The sequence below is a fragment of the Astyanax mexicanus genome, chromosome 18, assembly GCF_023375975.1.
Source record: "Astyanax mexicanus isolate ESR-SI-001 chromosome 18, AstMex3_surface, whole genome shotgun sequence".
NCBI classification, from domain to species: Eukaryota; Metazoa; Chordata; class Actinopteri; order Characiformes; family Acestrorhamphidae; genus Astyanax; species Astyanax mexicanus.
The window spans coordinates 30,402,287-30,424,371 of record NC_064425.1 but is presented as its reverse complement, the minus strand read 5'-3'; the positions used below and the strand labels follow the sequence as shown (position 1 = coordinate 30,424,371).

General features: G+C 39.5%; 1 protein-coding gene across 3 annotated transcripts in view; it reads left to right on the top strand.

The window, feature by feature from the left end:
- Window positions 1-22,085, top strand: part of rap1gap2a (RAP1 GTPase activating protein 2a) — a 208,480-nt gene that overhangs the window by 22,710 nt on the left and 163,685 nt on the right. The window contains exons 1-2 of one of the 3 annotated variants that reach the window (XM_022682661.2): window positions 1,483-1,624; window positions 15,878-15,913. Coding sequence is in view for 2 of the 3 variants with exons in the window: in XM_022682486.2 (XP_022538207.2) it covers window positions 1,752-1,795; window positions 15,878-15,913 (80 nt within the window). In the remaining variant the exon portion in view is untranslated. Of the gene's footprint in view, window positions 1-1,482; window positions 1,625-1,645; window positions 1,796-15,877; window positions 15,914-22,085 lie in introns of those variants that run through there. The other 2 variants (XM_022682486.2, XM_022682532.2) reach the window with 2 other exon arrangements.

Genomic DNA, 22,085 nt, shown 5'->3' with positions numbered 1-22,085 from the left:
ACTGTATCACTATTATACACCAGGTATAATAGAAATGTATTATAAATTGATGTTAAATATATGTGATCTGTTTACATTAGAGTACAAATATGCTTCTTGCTTATGTCTTTTGAAAGTAGCACACTACTAGTATACTCAATTGGGTATAAAAATATATTTTACTTTTCCTTTTTTTTTTGACATTTAAATGTTATTTAACACTGTATCCTATGATTTACATATATTTATATTTTCCTGATTATAATTACAGAGCATTGAAATACATTTGAACTGTTATATCAACGTAATACCTACATATATTTTTAAAGCATTTTAAAAAATGTAGTAATTTAATTTACTTTCTAAAAAGAAAACGTTATATGATACATTGTACTTTAAGTAAACTACTACAACAAACTTTGCTAAAAATGTACAAAAGTATATTTGGAAATAAGTATTTTAGAGGTATACTGAATCACATTAAACTAAAAGTGTACTTTATAGTAGTCTATTTATTTAAAATACACTATATGGTGCTTTTTGATCAAAGTATGATCAAAGTTGACTTTCAAACATTTGATGAAAGCATAGTATTAATGTACTTTTAGGTAAGTATTTAGATCTGTTAGTATATTCACAGCATACAAAGCCATTTCCCAATATGTTTTAAGTTTAATTTTTTTCTTTTTTTTATTATAAAAATTTCCCATTTTCTCCCCAATTTACACAGCCAATTACCCAAACCACTCATTAGAACTCCCCCTATCACAAGTGATACCCCAACACACCAGGAGGGTGAAGACTAGCACATGCCTCCTCCGATACATGTAAAGCCGGCCACCACTTATTTTCAAACTGCTGCTGATGCAGCATTCCTGAGTAGCATCACAGCGCACTCAGAGGAAAGCGCAGCGACTCGGTTGTGATACATCAGCTCACAGGTGCCCTGTGCTGCAGGCATCACCCTTTGGAGTGATGTGGGGAAAGAGCGCCATCTACCCACCTGGAGGGAGCAAGGCAAATTGTGCTCCCTCTGAGTGCCGGCTGAGCTTGATGGCAAAGCTGCATGACGCCCGCTCATAGGGGCAGCGCTTTAGACCAGCGCTGGACCACTCGACACCCCCTGTTTTAAGTGCAATTAAGAATATATATATTTTGTTTCACCAGGGTAGGGCCCAAAGTGTTTGCCAAGTGTGGTTCTTGCAACTCAGCCACATTGTAGCAGCCAAGGCCTTTTTTATACCAGTTGGGTGTCCTTCAGCTGCTCTAGCCTGCTGTGCTTCGTGTCTGTTTTTCACCTTGTGAAAGCCTTGGGGCAATTAAGCCCCCTGGAGAGTGGTCCTGCATGCCAGAGGTGGGTGTTTCGAATGAAATGACCATACAGTATGTAGAACAGCGGTTTTCTACATCTTTAAATGACCTGTTACACTACTATAGTCATTATATGGCACCGAAGCTTAGAGAGTGGTGGTGTGAAGCCATGTAATTGAGTCCAATGGGGTTTATACAGAGAGAGAGAGAGAAAGAGAGAGAGAGAAAGAAAAGCTAAAGCTAAAGCATTCACCACTTCATTCTTTGCCCCTCCCTTACATTGTTCTCCTATCCACTTTGAGTGCGGAGCAGGAAGCCGTTCTACAGAGCACAGGTGAGAAAGAGCCAGACAGAGTGAGACTGTGAGAGTGTGTGTATAGGAGTGAGTGTGTGTATGAGTGTGTAAGTGAGTGTGTGAAGAGGGCTTTCTTGTCCAGTTCTACCCGTCCAGTGGTGGCAGCATGCTCAGAAGAAAGCGGAGTGTGTCTTTCGGAGGTTTCGGATGGTACGTTGGGTTGTGTTGAACTGAGGGGTGGCAGCAGCTGTGCAGATCAGAAGGAGAAGATGGAGAGATTAGTGCTGGATTTGTTCGAGCTCTAGTTAATTCATGTTCAGCTTTACATATACACTGTGTTATATACTGTATGCGTGTGGGAAGCAGGAAATTGGCTTTTCTTTTTAATTCATCTTTAGAGTTAGAGCTAGAGTTTTCATTAGACGTAATCATGTTTTTATTTTTCTGTACTGTAACGTGTGTCCAGGTGTAAAAAGGTGACCTCTTTTAATGATTAGATTGGGATGTTTTTCAAATTAATCTTTTGTATATATTTACGCTGGCAATTTATGTGAATTGGCTTTATATAATCCTGACTGGCCTTATATATAACCCTAAAACCCAAGATGGATATAAATGTAAACAGAGCCAAATTGAATGTTTAGATTGATCAGCTTTGCAATGATGTACTTCATAGGGAGGAGTTTTGGTTGTTGAGTTTGTCTTGGGCTACGTTCGCATTACCAGGCTGAAGTGACTCAAATCAGATTTTTTGCTCAATGTGGCTCAGATCAGATTTTTTCATAGCTGTGTGAACCAGATTTAAATCTTTTTCATATGTTGTCCTAAATTGGATACGTATCCGATCCCTGGACATGTGGCATGAATGTGAACGGTCAAATCAGAATTCATGCGTCTTTTTGCTTTTACACATTAACATTAGCATTAGCGCTACATGCTTCTCTCTCGTACCCACACTCTATCTCTTGGTGCAGCTGAGCAGCTATAGCTTAAAAAAAACCCAGCAAAAGCCAACCGCCTGGTTGTTTCAACTTCCTGTCGGCGGCGCGAGCAGTCGCAGCGGCCACTCCGGAAGCTTTTGTTTGTTTTTCTGTGTAAATAATCCGATCTGAACTCGCAATCATGCAAAAGTTCGCTATGGGAACAACTTACGACCGACAGACCCTGCTAGACCTGCAAAATCAACAAAAATCTGTACTTACAGACGGTCTACGAGCAGAGCTACGCGCGCTAGGCCTGCTAAGATCCGCGGCGTTTCCTGAGCCTGCTAGCCGGAAGAGGTCTCTCCGCAAGCGTTGCGCGAGGAGCCGAAAGTGCGGTAAGAGAGCCGGAGTCCGCGCTAAGCTAATGGCTAACTCCAGCCGGCCAGCGGTTCCATCTCTCCTTCTCTCCAACCTTTGCTCCCTGCCGAACAAGATTGACTATCTCCGGCTCCAGCGGACATCCCAGCGCGAGTTCAGAGACTGCTGTGTGTTTGTTTTCACGGAGACGTGGTTAACGGACTCCATTCCGGACTCCGCGATTGAGGTGAGCGGCATGCTAAGCTACCGCGCGGACCGCGACGCCGGCCTCTCGGGCAAAGTACGTGGAGGTGGGGTGTGTGTTTACATCAACACAGCATGGTGTAACAACGCTGCGCTGATCTCCAGCCACTGCTCGCCGCTGGTGGAGTTTGCTGTAATCAGAGCCAAGCCATTCTACCTGCCCAGAGAGCTTAGCAGCGTCTACATAATAGCAGTGTATGTAGCACCCAGTGCTAATGCTAACGGTGCTAATGCTAACGCTCTGCAAGAACTGTACACTGTTATCTCCAAACTCCAGAACTCACACCCCGACGGACTGTTTATTGTTGCTGGTGATTTCAATCACAGTAATCTGAAGGCTCTGCTGCCCAGCTTTCACCAACATGTGGATTTTCCAACCCGTGGAGCTAACCTGCTCGATTGTGTGTATACTAACATTCCCGGTTCGTACAGAGCAGAGCCCCGCCCCCACTATGGCTACTCTGATCATATTTCTGTCATGCTCATCCCAGCATACAGACAGCTCATCAGATGTGCCAAATCAGAGAAGAAGCAAGTTACAACCTGGCCTCCAGGAGCCATCTCTGCTCTTCAGGACTGTTTTGAGCACACTGACTGGGACATGTTCAGAGAAGCTGCTACTTCTGATGACTCCATCAACCTGGAGGAGTACACAGACTCAGTGACTGGCTACATCAGCAAGTGCATTGAGGATGTTACTGTCTCCAAAACCATCACATCCCGCCCCAACCAGAAGCCTTGGATGACTGCAGAGGTGCGTGCGCTGCTGAGATCCCGAGACAAGGCCTTTAAGTCAGGGGACAGGGCTGGCCTCCGAACAGCTAGAGCCAAGCTCTCCCGGGGGATCAGAGAGGCAAAGCGCACCTACGCAAAGAAAATCCACGCCCACTTCCAGGACACTACTGACACTCGGCGCATGTGGCAGGGCATCCAGACCATCACCAACTACAAGTCACCCTCCCCTGCTTGTAACAGTGATGCCTCCCTTCCAGATGCACTGAACTCCTTCTACGCAAGGTTCGAAGCACAGAACTACACGACAGCAAGGAAGACTACACCTCCTCCAAACGACCAGGTACTGTGCCTGTCCTCAGCTGATGTGCGGAAAACTCTACTCAGAGTCAACCCACGGAAAGCCCCAGGACCAGACAGCATACCTGGCAGAGTGCTCAGAGGATGTGCAGAACAACTCACGGATGTTCTCACGGACATTTTCAACATCTCTCTGAGTACTGCAATCGTGCCGACGTGCTTCAAGACGACCACCATCGTCCCTGTGCCGAAGAAGTCTCAAGTGTCCTGCCTTAATGACTACCGTCCCATTGCACTTACTCCCATCATCATGAAGTGCTTTGAGAAGCTGGTCATGAGGCACATCAAAAACCAGCTCCCGTCCTCACTGGACCCTCTGCAGTTTGCGTATCGTCCAAACAGATCAACAGACGATGCCATCTCTACTGCGCTCCACCTGGCTCTCACCCACCTGGACAACAAAGACTGCTATGTTCGAATGCTGTTCATCGACTTCAGTTCAGCATTCAACACCATCATCCCTCAGCATCTGATAGGAAAACTGAGCTTGCTGGGCCTGAACTCCTCCCTCTGCAACTGGGTTTTAGACTTCCTGACTGAGAGACCACAATCAGTCAGGATTGGAAACAACACCTCCAGCACCACCATACTGAGCACCGGCGCCCCCCAGGGCTGTGTGCTCAGCCCACTGCTGTTCACTCTGCTGACTCATGACTGTACTGCAAAGTACAGCTCAAACCACATCATCAAGTTTGCTGATGACACAACTGTAGTTGGCCTCATCAGCAAGAACGACGAGTCAGCATACAGAGAGGAGGTGCAGTGGCTGACGGACTGGTGCAGAACCAACAACCTATCTCTTAACGTGGATAAAACCAAGGAGATGGTTGTTGACTTCAGGAGAGCTCCAGGTGTACACCACCCGCTGAACATCAACGGCTCTGCTGTGGAAATTGTGGATAACACCAAGTTCCTCGGTGTTCACATTGCAGAGAACCTCACCTGGTCCCTCAACACCAGCTCCATAACCAAGAAAGCCCAGCAGCGCCTCTACTTCCTGCGGAGACTGAGGAAAGCACATCTCCCACCCCCCATCCTCACCATATTCTACAGAGGCACTGTAGAAAGCATCCTGAGTACCTGCATTACCGTCTGGTTTGGGAATTGCAACACCTCAGACCGCAAGACCCTACAGCGGATAGTGCGGACAGCTGAGAAAATCATCGGAGTCTCTCTTCCCTCCATCACCGAGATCTACACCACACGCTGCATCCGCAAAGCCACCAGCATTGTGGACGACCCCACCCATCCCTCACACGGACTCTTCGCTCTGATGCCGTCCGGCAGAAGATACAGGAGCATCTGAGCCTCCACTACTAGACTCTGCAACAGCTTCATCCACCAGGCAGTCAGACTTCTCATCGCACAGAGACAGAACTGAACCCCCACCCCACCCACCACTCACCCAACACACTCACACAAAACTAAACTGTACACCCCCCCCCTTTACACAAAACTAAACTGTACACCCCCCCCCCCTTTACACTCACAAAGAACTGAACTTCACCCACACACACACCCAGTCAGCACACAGAGGCTGACATGACTTTATTTGCTGCACTCTTAAAAACTATAAACTCTACCTCAGTAACTGCTGTGATTATATATGTTCTATATGTTACAGTATGTCACACATCTCTGCACCTTATCCCCAGTATACACTTTATTATACCGTATCGGTACTGCACTGTCCTGTCTTTAAATTGTCTCGTCTTTTGTATTTATTGTAATTTAGTGTTATAATTTTATAATTTTATGTTGCACTGTCGTCACTCCTGCACTTTATGTTGTCTATTGCTTGTTGTTCTATGTTGCACCATGGTTCCGGAGGAACGTAATTTCATCACACTGTGTACCTGTACTCAGATGTAATGACAATAAAAGCCTCTTGACTTGACGCTTGACTTGACTTTTTTCACCTCCTCCTTTCAAAGATGTACGACTTGACTCAAATCAGACTTAAATAGCAAACCTAAAGACCAGAGAGTTGTTTGGCTAAGACTTGACGTTGAACCTTTTTAAACTTGTTGACTTTGTTTGTCTTCCATAGCAAGAGAATTTTTTTTTTTGACACAAAAACTTTATTTTTTCTACTTCGTTTGTTTAATGTATCCTGTCGCAACTCCTTGCAATTGGTCAGAAAGTCTGAACTATTGAGAAATGTTTTTTTTTTTTTTAACACTGCAGACACTGCAGGTTCAGTTGTTCCAGATTGAGACCATTTCTTTTGGTTGACCCAAATTTTGGTCCTTTGGTTCATCAATTGTTTGCAGCCCCTTGATTTGGCTTTTGATTTGGATCAAACTGGAAAGCCAGAAGGTCCCGAGCAAACAAGGTAGGAATGAAAGCATCCTTAATGACCTTTGCTTGGTTACAGGTGAGTAAGGTGGATGGAGATGAGTTGAGCCAGAGCTTGAAGCCAATCAATCCTATTGTATTTTAAATATTTCTCTTTCTACAAGACAAACAGAGGATTATTAGTGGGTGCAACATAACGTAGCTGTGTGCATTCATTAGAAGGGTGTCCACAAACACTTGTTTTGGCGTATAGAGGCAATGTCCTGGACAAGGATTAAGCCTAGTCTTAGATTGCACAGCATTTTGAATGGAGATTTTCCATTGAAATAAAAATATACTTTATGACTAGGCTTAGACCCCATAATGTAGTAAAACCATAGTAACAAAAACAGGTTAAGGGGTTTAAAAGTTCTCCTGTAGTTCTTTAGAAAATGATCTTATGCTAACTGCAGACAGATCATCCGTATGTGAATGAGATTTAAAGCAGAGTGTTCTGAAATGGCACTTTAGACTCACTTGTGAGATTATTGTCAGTTTTTTTCACGCCTAGAGGTGTGACCCACAGCCAGTGACGTGCCACAGCTGAGGCGCAAATGTCTTCATTCAGCACAAGAAGAATGGAGATGCAATATACAGACTAGCTGTTATCTGGAGTGAGCTAATATACGTAATTCACCGCAGTTGCTATCGCTGTTGCGCAGCATGAACACAGGAAATTGAAAAGGCTGTTGCATCACTTGTTGGCAGTTCTTCTGGTTATTTGGCTATCAATATTCTTATCACACACAAATACACACTCCCTTTACCTTTGACCCAGGAGTGTATGAGAGCTGGCAGTGATTGAAAGAGCTCATTTTTTTATTTTACAGTCCTGATTGAAAAGGTTTTTTGTAACTTACTTACAGTTTTTCTGGATTGTTTACACACAATTTCTGGTACTTGAGACACAATGACCACAACATGTAACTTACGTACCAACCCCTTGAACCAGTTCTGCTAAACTACAAGCACAATTCCTGCTTAACACTCAAACTGCAGTTCTAAAACACATTTTCAAAACGCTGCATACACAATTTTCTGCATTTGGCACAATTTTCATGAATAAAATCTCTTGTTTTCACAAGGAACACACTGTTATTCAAAACTCTAAAGTTTAAAAGTCTACTTTGCACACCGACTGGTCACATGGGCAAACACCCTTCACACAGGTTATACAATCAGCAATCAAAACTTTAGCAGACCGAAACAGAAGACAGGATGCAGCATAGTTTTTTTTTTTTTACTCTAAGTTTATACAATAAATTCTTCTGTTGTTTTGTATGTAAATCACTGCATCTTTGTGTTGGTTGCATTGTACACTGTGTGCATTGTTTTTATTGGAAAAATAAAATATATTTTTACTGTGTATTTGTGTGTTCTGAGTATAAAAACAATGTTATTAAATATTTACAACGCACTTATGTATTTACTGTCTGTAGTAAGTGTAACACTGAACAAAAAATGACAAAAGTCATTATGATGAATGGAGAATTGTGTTTTACACTGAGCACATCAGTGTTCAGCTGCTTCTTTTGAGTGTCTGTTCATATGATGGTTTGTGTGTATCATCTAAACACAAAATAGCCTTTTGTGAAGAGATAACACTGTCTTGAATGTAAAGTTTCATTTTGCAGGATAATTGAAGGGTTTTGCCTACTGTGTGCTTGTTTGTTGGATTTGTGTTTAGAGTTCTGAGAATATGAGGCATGTTCTCAGAAAATGTGTGTAAACAATCCAGAAAAACTGTAAAATCTTTAATATAAAAGTGTTTAAATGTGCTGACAACTCTATAATCTCAATCGTATTACCTCGGTTGTCAAATGCATCTCTGCATAGTTGGACTACATTATTACAATATTGTCTGAGGCCAATTGTACACATTTGCTCATTGGGTGGCAATAACTGGTGTTTTGGAGGTTTGGTTGTACTAGGAGGAGGTTTGGATGTACTAGAAGTAGGGTGAGTTGTACTAGGAAGAGGTTTGGTTGGACTGGGAGGAAGTTTGTTTGTACTGGGAGGAGGTTTGGTTGTATTAGGAGAATATTTGTTTGTATTAAAAGAAGGTTTGGTTGCATTAGGAGAAGGTTTGGTTGTACTGGGAGAAGATTTGGTTGTATTAAAATAAGGTTTGGTTGTACTAGGAGGAGGTTTGGTTAGACTGGGAGGAGGTTTGGTTGTACTAGGAAGAGGTTTGGTTGTACTAGGAGGAGGTTTGGTTAGACTGGGAGGAGGTTTGGTTGTACTAGGAGGAGGTTTGTTGTACTAGGAAGAGGTTTGGTTAGACTGGGAGGAGGTTTGGTTGTACTAGGAGGAGGTTTGTTGTACTGGGAGGAGGTTTGTTGTACTGGGAGGAGGTTTGTTGTACTGGGAGGAGGTTTGTTGTACTGGGAGGAGGTTTGGTTGTACTAGGAGGAGGTTTGGTTAGACTGGGAGGAGGTTTGGTTGTACTAGGAAGAGGTTTGGTTGTACTAGGAGGAGGTTTGGTTAGACTGGGAGGAGGTTTGGTTGTACTAGGAGGAGGTTTGTTGTACTAGGAAGAGGTTTGGTTGTACTAGGAGGAGGTTTGGTTGTACTAGGAAGAGGTTTGGTTAGACTGGGAGGAGGTTTGGTTGTACTGGGAGGAGGTTTGTTGTATTAGGAAGAGGTTTGGTTGTACTAGGAGGAGGTTTGGTTGTACTGGGAGAAGGTTTGGTTAGACTGGGAGAAGGTTTGGTTGTACTAGGAAGAGGTTTGGTTAGACTGGGAGAAGGTTTGGTTGTACTAGGAGGAGGTTTGTTGTACTGGGAGGAGGTTTGTTGTTCTAGGAAGAGGTTTGGTTGGACTGGGAGGAGGTTTGGTTGTACTAGGAAGAGGTTTGTTGTACTGGGAGGAGGTTTGTTGTACTGGGAGGAGGTTTGTTGTACTAGGAAGAGGTTTGGTTGGACTGGGAGATGTTTTGGTTGTTAAATGTTGTGGAGAGACGAATGTGTTTCTACTGCTATAACGTAACGACTCAAATGCATCTCAGTTTAGCTCCTGAATTGGTGTGAATGATGGGATTTGTATCTGTTTTTTACACTTGCAGTGTATAATGGTTTGTTCTAATTGAGAAATATTCCTAATACTCAAAAAGCATGCAGTGACCCGTAAATAAGATCGTATCATTGCTGTCCATTATTGTTGCATTATTGTTTACTACATAATTTGAACACACCAATTGTTCTGTACACTGTGTCAAAAAAGTCTTGATGAATGGTCTAATAGAACTTCTCCTTTATATAGAACTGCCTGAAATAAATTTGTCTCTATTGAAAGTTAAAGTGGCAGTCCATATTATTTTGTTTTTAAACTGAACGTAGAAGCATTTCTGAGTGGAGAAGAGACTAAATATTGTGTGCTGGAACGACCATCCCTGCTCAGCCTAATACTGTATATACATTCTAAAAACTGGGGTGTCGGGTCGCTCATGCGTCTTTACATACTTACGTCACACGTACAGCCTCTAAAAGAGGATCCGGCTCAGTTTTACTGAACGCGAGCAGCTGGTGGAGCATTGGAGACTTCAGAAGGGGAAACTCAGAGCTCAGTAGCTCATTCAGTCATAGTAAAAACAAAGTGTGTAAATGAAGTAATAATGAATGTAAGTGAAGTTTCTGACTGAGCTCGCTCTCTCTGTGACTGAACATAACCTGGAATCATTCATTTGAAAGGAGAACGCATCACACCTTTCCAGTATAAAATGATTCCTCCACATGCTCTGTGCAATTACCCATAGTCACCAGAGAGGGTCCCCAATCCCCTAAATCCCAAAACTTACAGACATCAGCTTTAAGCAGGTTGTATCTCTCTCCTGTAAAGTTTCTGTTATGGAGATTGAGTGATAGAGTGGGGTGATTTGTGCCAGTTTTTACTTAAAGTGACTTTGAAGCGAGGCCATGACAGTAATGCTTCCAACTAATATATGTGCATATATTTCAGGATGTGGTGCATCCCTGGAACAGTCACTAAAATATAGTATTTAAGAAATATAGCTTTTTGAAAAAAGTGGTCTTGTGGCACATCTTGCCCCCAGTGCAGGGTAAGTTGTGCATTTGGAGAGAATACATTGGGGTAAATTGTGCCAGTTACTTTACATCAAAGGTCAATTTGAGCACACCGAAAGGTCACACACGAGCACACCAAAGGTCAATTTTCTAAAACAAGGCCTAACAATCCAATCACATCCTAGCAAAGATTAAAGGTTTATTAGCATAATTAGCATATCTCTAAATTTGTCCCTTATTGAGCCATTGCAGTTTATGTTCACATTTGGATAACCCAATCTCCTTTTTCCTCTCTGATCCAGCTGGCAGGGATATCGATGTCATTTCTTTGTGCATACTCAAAATTTTTGGTCTAAAATTAAGAATGTCACATAGTTTTAGTGATAAAATGTACAATTACAAAAAAAATAAATAATATGTTCATAAGTGGGAGTGAGTTGGGCCACTGGCACAACTTACCCCAACCCCACTATTTTGAAAAAAATGCATCATCCAGTAGTTTTGGGCTAACATCATGCTAGCTGTGTAGACTCATAGTGTAGCTTTACCAAAGAACTACAACAAGTTTGAAATGTTTTCAAACTTGTCTATAACTGTTCAGACACAACAATCAAAAATCTTTGATCATAAAAATTATACTTTGAAATAGAGGTGGGCGATATGGCCCTAAAACAATATCACGATATTTCATGGTATTTTCGCGTTAAAAGTACTCTTGGCGATATGAAGAAATACTAAACTACATTTTTTTTTTCAAGAATACACTTTTACACTATTTAAAAAAAATACAAGAAATTAATCCGATTTGTAACAGAAGTCAATGGTCCAGAATGTCATGGTACTAATAATGCACTCCATATATCCATATATCCAGGATTAAAGTCAAATAAATAATAATGGACAAATATATTCTCTAGTCTCTAGTAGATATAAAATGGGAAATGAGAACAGTGTGATTTTTTTATTTTGCTAAAAACAGCAAAACAGTAGAACCCTGATGTGATAATTAGAGGTAGGTAATATGACACGATATTTCAGGGTATAATATCGTACACGATATTGAAAAAATTTGGCGATATTATCACATACGATACGATATGGAACACCCCTACTTTGTTTTTTTTTTTTTTTTTACTTAAATGTGCTTACCTCTCATCCAATGAGGCTCTAATCTTTGCAGGGTGAGTAAAATGGCATACTTTTTAAAAATGTGTGGTCACATGACCAATTTCTTCTGTGGTTCCCGAGAAACAGGGGGTGGCACAACTTCCCCACTGGCACAAATCACCCCACTTTCCCCTATATGTTTTTCATTGGACAGCAACAATATATACTTTTTTTTTACAAGGTACTGGGAGAATGCTTGAACTTGCTCCCAATACGGAATGTGTAAAGAATTTTATTTTGGTAAATACTTTACTGTAGCAATTATGTTAGTAATTTGTTATAGATCTGAAATACAGGAATGGATGTATATTAACAAATTAAATAATACTGAACAGATAAAGAATGGAATATTTTGGGTTCATACTTTCTGCAATCAAATAAAAGTTAAAGGAAATGTAAGAAACACTGTTTAGAAACACAGTCAAAGGATTTCAGTGATGTAAATGTACTAGAGTGGATTAAAGAGCAGAAATAGCTGCATTGAGAGATGATGCGGTAACAGGATCCGGCAGGTTTATGAAGCAGAGTGATACATTACCCATATCACTCTCCATTCTGTGACACAATGTTCTCATTCTCCACCTCATACTGTTCTACTGCTTAGCCTAGTGTATTTATAGAGGAGGCCATCAGGCACGGCTAATTGTGCAGAAACACACACACACACACACACACACACACACATAGAGATACACACACTAACTTATACACCCTTACACTTACTGACAGAGCTCTCACACTCCCACTTCACACTCATATGCCTTGGTGCCCACACACACACACACACACCTGCACTCCCCCTCTCTTCACCATGGTTCAGGAGGGTGCAGTACCCCTGGGATCAGTCCAGTAAACACAGATGAGCTGATAAGCCTCAGACCGATGGTGACGTTGCCCTCCATATTGGACAATGTGCCCTGATTGGACGCTTGCATCATTAACGTAACCATGACGATGGTGCCTTATCGGTCTTGGTTTATTTCAGCATGGCGTGAAACAAGAAGCACTTGCGTGAAGAACGTGTAAAAGGTCATTCATGAAAATATCATGTTGTGAAAATGACTCATATTGTGTTGTTATTGATTAGATATTAATATGCAAGATTATGTTGAGTTTCTGTAGGTGTGGTTGTGATATACATGTCCAAAAATAGCTCTGGAAAAAATTAGGAGAGACACTTCAGTTTCTGAATCAGTTTCTCTGATTTTGCTATTTATAGGATTTATGTTTGAGTAAAATAAACATTGTTGTTTTATTCTATAAACTAAAGACAACACTTCTCCCAAATTCCAAATAAAAATACTGTCATTTAGAGCATTTATTTGCAGAAAATGAGCAAATGGCTGAAATAACAAAAACACGTGCAGAGCTTTCAGACAAAGAAAACAAGTTCATATTCATATTCAAGCTTTAAGAATTCAGAAATCAATATTTGGTGGAATAACCCTGTTTTTTAATCACAGTTTTCATGCATCTTGGCATGTTCTCCTCCATCAATCTTACACACTGCTTTTGGATAACTTTATTCCACTGCTGGTGCAAAAATTCAAGCAGTTCAGCTAGGTTTGATGGCTTGTGATCATCCATCTTCCTCTTTATTATGTTCCAGAAGGTTTTCAATTTGGTAAAATATAAAAAAAAACCTCATCATTTTTAAGTGGTCTCTTATTTTTTTCTAGTGCTGTATTTTTCCAAACGTGGCAAAAAAAAAAAAACACTTTTCAGTGTGAATGAGTAAAAATACAAAGTCATTTACACCAAAAATTACAGTGTTGACAATGACAATTTGGCTACTCAAATATGTCTTAAAGAGTAAATACACTAATACATTTTTTACATCAATAGCTGAAATGTGTTGCTCTATAATAATAAAATACTGTATCAGCTTAAATCACCATGCAGGATTATATTTTCAGCAGCAAATGATTTTGAAATTATTAGGATGTATCATGAGACATTAAGTAAACATGCAAAGTTCAGGCGCTGTCATCTGTTGGCAGTATTTTCTAACTAGAACTGTGTGCTACATCAGGGAAATCTGTGTGGGTGTGGCCTCTGACTGTACCTGCTGTTCGTTCCACAGCACTAATTCCACCTCCGAGGTTGCCAGGTTTAAAACCACAACAGCTGCCTTTTAAGCATCCACGGAAGCTAACAAGCAAATCTCAGCTGCTACACCGCCTAACAAGCCTCGGCATTTGCTAAAAAAGCTCAGTGACCAAAGACAGAATATATCGAGAGTAAATATTGGCAGTGTGTACGACAGATGGAGAAGAATTTGAGCTCAGAAAGAGTACAACTAGGTTAGCTATGTGTACATACAGTTACAAGAATGTAAAGTTAAAAGTATGTGAATCCTTTAGGATTACTTGGATTTCTGCATAAATTGGTCATTAAATGTGTTCTGATCTTCATCTAGGTCACAACAATAGACAAGCACAGTCTGCTTAACCTATTACCACACACAAATTATTAGTTAATCAAGACATTTAGCAGGAAAACTTAAGACCACCTGTCCTCCAACTGAAGCTTAACAGAGGATGGATGATGCAACAGGACAACGACCCAAAACATAGAAGTAAATCAACAACCGAATGATTATTCTGCCAGAAGAGGGTCAACTAGTTATTAAATCCAAAGGTTATCTGTGAAAGTTAACATGTTGTGTTCATTAAAACCATGCAAACGTATACATTTTTTTGTGTGGTATTAGTTTAAGCAGAGTGTGTTTGCCTATTGTTGTGATTTAGATGAAGATCTGAACACATTTAAGGATTAATTTATGCAGAAATCCAAGTCATCCCAAAGCTTTCACATACTTCTTCTTGCAACTGTTACAGCTGTGTATTTATTTGAAGGTTGCATACATATTTACAACCATCAGGTTGTGTTAGATAGTCGTGTTTTGTATTTGTAAATTGTGTTTGTTTGCAAGTAGTATAGAGTACACACTAAGAAAAGTAAGTACAGATTTGTACTTAAAAGGGTACAAAGCTTGTCGCTGGGGCTGTACCTTACATCGAGGTACAAAAAAGTACCTTTCAGTGGGAGTCCTTTTTTGTACCCATGGTTTTTGTGCCAGTAAAGATTATAAAGATTATAAACATTATCATCAACTGAATATGGCTCAAAAACTTGAGGATCGAAAATTGTCTGGCTTTCAAATGAAAAATTTGCAATTAAAATATATATTGTTTATTAGTACAGTGATACAGAATACTGAATGTACCCTTTGGCTGCTTAAATGGTACAAATTTGTACTTATTGCTGGTAGAAATTACTTTGTACTTCAGAGGGAACAAAATTGACCCTGTAAAGACCAATATTGTACCTTTGAGGGTACAATTATAAAGAGTGTACCTTTGAGTACAAAAAAGTACTCATATCGTACCTCTGTTTTTTAGAGTGTATTTACAAAATATGTTTTCTTTATTTTCGTAGTTTTGGTACTAATGTAGCTCCATACTGGAGGAACCTTGATTTATTTTGAAATATAGTGGTGGATAAAGTGGTGAATGGGCTGAATGAGTAATTAAGTATAGATGTTTTTATTTTAAAGAACTGGCTGTTTAAAGTACTGTAGCAGCTACCCTGCGAATCGTTTATTACACAAAAAGATACTAATCGCCCAGATTTGAATCCTTTTTTCTATTTCCCATCACTTAGTTTGACAGGCATACTCTATATTCATATAAATGTCTTACAGTTCTCTGAAATCATTTTTTTCACATATTTAAAATGATCAGATTATCGCAAAGGCCAGGCTTTAGGTTCAGCGCGGTATAATTAGCTCGGAGCTCTTTTTTTCAGGTACTTTCACTTAATGATTTCTTGGGAGTCCCTCTTAAGGCTAAACGGCTAAAAGCTTGGCTTAATAGATTTAGTGGAAAAGTAGCGACGTGTCTCGGAAACCGGGCAATCAGGGCTTGTGTTTAATGGAATGCTGCTGAAAGGAGCTGCAGAAGTGTAATATTATATTGAAGTATGTGACTGATGATCTTAATGAAGCTGAGCGGTCATCCTGCTGTATCCTGAGGAAGTGAACAAAAAGTGCTTTCTTTATATGTGACATTTTAAGGTCGAAAGAGAGGATCCAGTAATTCTTCTTTTTTTTCTGTCTGTCTCTGCAGGATTGATAAGTCCAGCATTGCAGCTCTGAAAGCCAGGTGAGTTGTTGTTTTTTTCTGTGTGTGTGTGTGTGCACTAGTGTGTGTGCGCTAGTGTGTGTGTGTGTGGTCCCCTGGTGTGTGATCTGACCGTCCATTACCTCTAGAGTTCTGCGGGTTGGCCTTCAAGCACAGAAAAGTTCAAACAAGGGCAGTACAAGTGAAAATAACATTTTTTAACGGTAGTAATACACACATACAGTACTTTACACACAGACACATGCAGCATACATACTGTGGTGCTTGAAAGTTTGTGAACCCTATATTTCTGCATAAATATGACCTAAAACAGCATCAGATCCATCATCAGAAGTCCTAAAAGTAGAGAAAGAAAACCCAGTTAAACAAATGAGAAAAACATATTATACTTGGTTATTTATTTATTGAGGAAATGATCCAATATTGCATATTTATGAGAGGCAAAAAAGTATGTGAACCTTTGCTTTTTCAGTACCTGGACAACTTCAACAGCTTCAACTCTGGGATGTTAGAGGGTTTCCTCACATTAACTGCTTGTTTCAGGTCCTTCCACAACATTTCTACTGGATTAAGGTCTTTAGGACTTTGACTTGACCATTCCAAAAAAAAACAAAAAAACATTAACTTTATTAGTCTTTAACCATTCTTTGGTAGAATGACTTGTGTTGCTTACGTTCAAATCTGCTGCTAAGTCAAACAATGCTATAGGAAGGTTTACTGGAACACAAAACAGCTTCACCACCTTCTGGTACTAGTTATGCACGTTTGTTACACACCATATTTTACAATACATTGCATTTTAATCCCCCTCATTTTTTCTAAAACACTTCAACCTGCCAACAACCACTAAAAAAAAAAGCAATGGATAAATTACATTAATTACCCCTATCGTACCACTGTGTTGATTTTTAATAGACTCATCTGTTGTGTAAAAAAAAAATATATATATATATATATATTAAAACAGCACATTTTAACTATGGGCAATGTTTAGCTATCCTTAGCTAGCTAGCTAGTTAGCTAGTTCGCTAGCTAACTGCCTGGGAAAAGAGGCAACGCCAGCAGGTTTGGGTGGTTTAAGACTTCAGAGCAAAAACTACTAACACTACAAACACATACATGCGCTTCTGCAGCACCTAAAAAAATGCGTGTGCGTGCAGTGTTGCCTCACAGAGCAGAGTGGAGTTTGGGTTATGATGACCTGCGGTCTCAGCAAATCAGAGTGGCGCTGTCTGGTTGAAATCCACCTAAAAATGTTCCACACAAATTGCATTTCCAAAAAAACAAAAAAACAGAAATAATACCTAAATTCGTTCATTAATTAAATAGATACAAAAATAGAATGTAATTAGTAATAAACAATGCTTAATAATAAATAATATATATTCATATCAATCAATGATATTGATAACAACAAGGTTGATAAATTAATATAAATATAATAAATATATCCTTTAATAATGTACGTCCCCAGGACGTCCAAAAAAGTTACCTGGTCCGACGTTCAAATGTTTAACTGCATATTGACGTCCAATTAGGGTCATAGTTAGACATCCAAATAGTGGACCTAGTTTGCACGGCGTGTAGAAGTGCAGAAATGGTATTGGACCAACGGACGCAATTATTTACATTACATTACATTTAGCAGACGCTTTTGTCCAAAGCGACTTACAATAGTGAAGTACAAAAGTAATAGAAATTTAAAGGTAAAACATCTTTAGATAGGACCTAAAGAAGGTCAAATGGAGATAATGGGATAGAGGAGTGAAGGAGGGGAAGAAGGAAATAGTTAGTGTGTTAGAGGTGTTAGGAGAGTAAAAGCTCTTTGAAGAGCGCTGTCTTCAGGAGTTTATTAAAGGTAGTGAGAGATTCTCCTGATCTGGTAGTGGAAGGTAGTTTGTTCCACCATTGGGGAACTCTGCATAAGAACAGTCTGGATTGCTTTGTGTGAATGTTTGTTTGGTAAAGCGAGGCGACGTTCATTGGAGGAGGTTTAGTGGGAATATATTGTCCACAAAAAAATCTTGACAGGCCTAGTCTCATCCTTTCACAAAACATTTTCCAATAGCCTTCTGGTTTGTCTATGTGATCTTTAACAAACTGCAGATGAGCAGAAATGTTCTTGTTGGAGAGCGGTGACACTTTTTTTTCTTCGCTACTAGAATGGCAGCCAGTAGGACACTGTGTCTATTTTATTCTTTAGTGTTTGCCACTACAGAGGGCACTTTAGGGCATGGCATCACTAGGGCAGGGGCGGTTTCTCCCCTCCTGAGCCCAAATCCCTTAAGAACCAATCAGGTTCCTTCTGTTTATGTTACTTTAAAACAGATATATTTTGATATATCTAGCTTCCCAGTCAGAAAACCTATTTATCCATTAATTTATTAATTTATTATTTCATTTATTTATTGAGATGAGTTATGGATTTGGTGAAGTTGAGGTGTGAGCCTATCAACGATGCTTCTAGAACCCTAGAAAAAAATAGAAAGCCTTCCCTGGACATTTACACCAACAAAAACAGCTGTCCCAAGACTTTTGTACATTGTGTTGTACATGTACTGTATAAAAAAATTGAGTTAAGTCCAGTTTTAGACCCAGTATTCCTGGTTGGGCTGAATCGAGTGAAATGTGGCTTTGGGGTAAAAAAAAAAGAGTTTGCTTGATTTAATGGAGCTGTAGCGCCTACCATAGGGCAACAGATCAAACAAATGATGTCCCGGGTGAGATAAGCCAAGCCTGGAAGGATGCTGTTAGCTCTTCTAAAGCAGCGAGAGCTATCATATCTGTCCTCAGGGCAGGGTAGTGGGCAGGTGATAATTTTTTGGGGGGTGGTGGAAATTACCCTTTGGAGTGCTAAGCTGTCTACAGAGCACAGCCAGGTTATTCTACAGGTACTGCTGGGGCTTTTTGATGACTGTGATGGATATAATATGTACACCAAATACCGCATATGTGGAAAAAAAGTCTCCTTCCTTTAGAATTAAATGAAATTATTAAAATTACTGATACTAAGAAAATGGAACTTAGAATTTGTAAGAATGAGTAAAAATATTTTGCATTTAAAGCAAATTTAACCACTGTAGTTGCTAGACTATGATGTTTAATAAACTACTGGGCCAGCATACAGATATCTAAGTCTAATGCTGTGTAATAATATATAGATATTTTACATCAGTAAAGTAGGTCCAGTTTAACCCTGTAAACCCTGAAAGCCTGTACGTAGCACATACTTCATTTTATACCCTCAGTTGATTTAAGTTAAACATGATTTTATAGCATTTAGTGAATTATTTATAATAGGTGCTAAATAACCTATTGTAACAGTTAACCATATTTTTTTTTATTTGTACATTGTTATGGAAAGGATTCAAATGTAGATACTGAATTAATTATAGTTGATTTGGAATCATTTATATTATATACTTAATAACTTAATATGATATTATATGAATTATTCATTACATGTTCTTTATTCTAATTATTTATAGTGCATTCTGAATACTTTAGTCTAGATACGGAATACTGAATTATTCAGTGTAGATAATACTGTTTTTTTTATTGTTTGCGGTTATTGACTGGTTCCTAAACTTTTGACTGGTATTGTAAAAAAAACTTGCAAAAATTGCAAAAAATCCTCCCATGCGATGATTATGATACAGATGTTTTTTTTAGCTGTTGGGTTCTCCCTAAAGCTGAGGAGTCTGGTTCACTTTTAAACCACTGCAGTAAATAAAAATCATGCATTGAGCAACCCATTATAGACAGCTTTACACATACATTTGCTGAAAAGCTGAAATATATTCAGAACATCTGAAGGGTAGGAATTATGAGAAATAATTACAGTAATATTACAGGATTTTACGTTAATATATTTCGAGTCATGCAGTGTTACACAATATGCTATACTGCCTATTACAATTATTGAGGCATCAACATGATTCTTAAGTTGGTATTTTAATGTAATATTTGCACATAATGCTTTAACCTTGTTCATATTCACTGTAAGACTGCATGTGTGTCAGGAGCTTATATAACCACAAAGAAAAAGTTTTTACCCCTTTTGGATTTAACCTTTACAACGTCAGGAACATTTTGTTCAACCTGACAACAGACACAAGCAAGGACACACACACACACACACACACACACACACAGTACTTGCAAACTAGAGAAGAGAGGCTGATACAAAAGGCCATAGGAAGCACACCTGTCCCCACTTAAAAGAGGCAGCTTTGATGTTTATCTGTCTGTCTGTGCCTCTTCATCTCTGCTCCTCTCCTTCACCTCCTCTCCTCTTCACATGCTGTTCTCTTCATTCTAGCACTTCCTCTGTCCTCAACCTTCACTCCTAAATATGCATTTTGTAATTTGTCCCAATTAAATATTAAATAAGCATCATAAAACACACTGCTACTGCGCTATGTAACTTTGCTGAAGCTAGTATTGTCACAATGCCAAAATATCTTAATACTGATGCTGAAACTATATACCACAGCAGAAAGCTAAAACAGCAGAAAGTAATGAAATACTGTATTTTCTGCACTATAAGGCACACTTTAATTTTTTTAATTTTCACAAAAATTGTCAGTGCACTTTATAATCCAGTGGCTCTATGCACAGCAAAAAAAATCCAGTTTTAAATTAACTCCCACAGAGGTTTTATATAGCTCCACACTCTTTGGAGTTAAATCAACACTTTCAAAATAGTTAAACATCAAAACAACAAAATTGTTACACTAACACTCAAAAAAGGTGTTAAAATTAGTGTTAAAAAGGTTATTATTATAATTGATATGACTATTTATTATTGAATTATTATTCAGGGGAGGTTGGCGTGTGTTTTTGGTTCCTAATACAGGACAAAACATCCCTGCTTATGTCCTGCCAGTACATTTTTCCATTGCATGAACTTTAATCCTGCATTGCAGTTCAGTGCATTACCAACACTTTGTCACAATTTACAGTACAGATTGCGGTAACTTGCTCTTATAGCCTACAATACGTTCTCTAGACAAACAGCTATTATATAAAGCATAATAGAATATTATGCTTTATATGGAAGGTAGCTCTGGTGGGCAAGACTACACACTGATGGTAAGTTAGGATCTGGGGGACACGCCCATTATGCAAATAAAGAGCTAAACTGGGCGGAATTTGGTTAAATCTCTGTGGAGTTGGGCAGAATTGACTGGGTTTATTGGGATTAACACTGAAATATTCAACACTGTGAAATACAATTTAAATCTGAATGAGTTAAAATTACACTTTGAGAGTGAAAATCAACTCTCAGCTGTTAAACTCTGAAATTTCAACTCTGCTGTTTTTGCTGTGTTTATGAACAAGTCAGGTTATAAGGAACACTAAAGCCACTCTGCTGAAGTACAGCGTTATACAGGAGTTTCAGTTTAGTTAATGCAACCGAGCACTGAGACTGGAGTAGCATTAGCATTAGCTGCTAACCGCTAGCTCTCTCTGTTTCGAGGTGAATATTATCGACCTGTAACCTGCTGCTAACCCCATCTAGCACTGCTGGAGCAGTATTAGCATTAGCCACTAACCCCACTAAACTCTGGCTCTTTCACCATTCACAGGTGAGTAGTATCAGCCTGTAGCCTGCTGCTAACCCCTGCTAGCACTGCTGGAGCAGCATTAGCGTTAATGGCTGTATCCTGTGTCTTTATCGTGTTAAAACAAGCTACATGTGACAAACCGCTAGTTAATATCACCCTGGCTTACTGGAGCACTCAGGGTTCCTCAGTGTAGTGCTGTCGTCGACAGCATTAGCCACTAACCATGGCTAGTGCTGGAGGTTAGGGGCCATTGCTAATGCTTCAGCTTTAGTGCTGGAGAAATTTGGAATCTTATCTTACTGTAAATAAACGGAAGCTCTTTACTCACCAAAATAAACAGTTTTTAGAAGAGAAATATGTGTAGATTAATATCCAGTGCTTGTTTCTTTTAAGAATTCTAAGAAGGAGAATTTATTACTGAGTGTTATCCACAATGGAATAATAACAGATCCTCACAGGAGAGCGATGGTGCTGCAATTTTCAGCATTTTTAGAAATGTAAAATTTCTTTGTAGCTTCTTCTAGCCATATATATGGTTTATGCTGATGTGGATGTGTTGAGAGGCATTCTTGGGTTGGTAAGCTGAGAAGTATGTACTGACATTAAATGGAGTATTATACCAT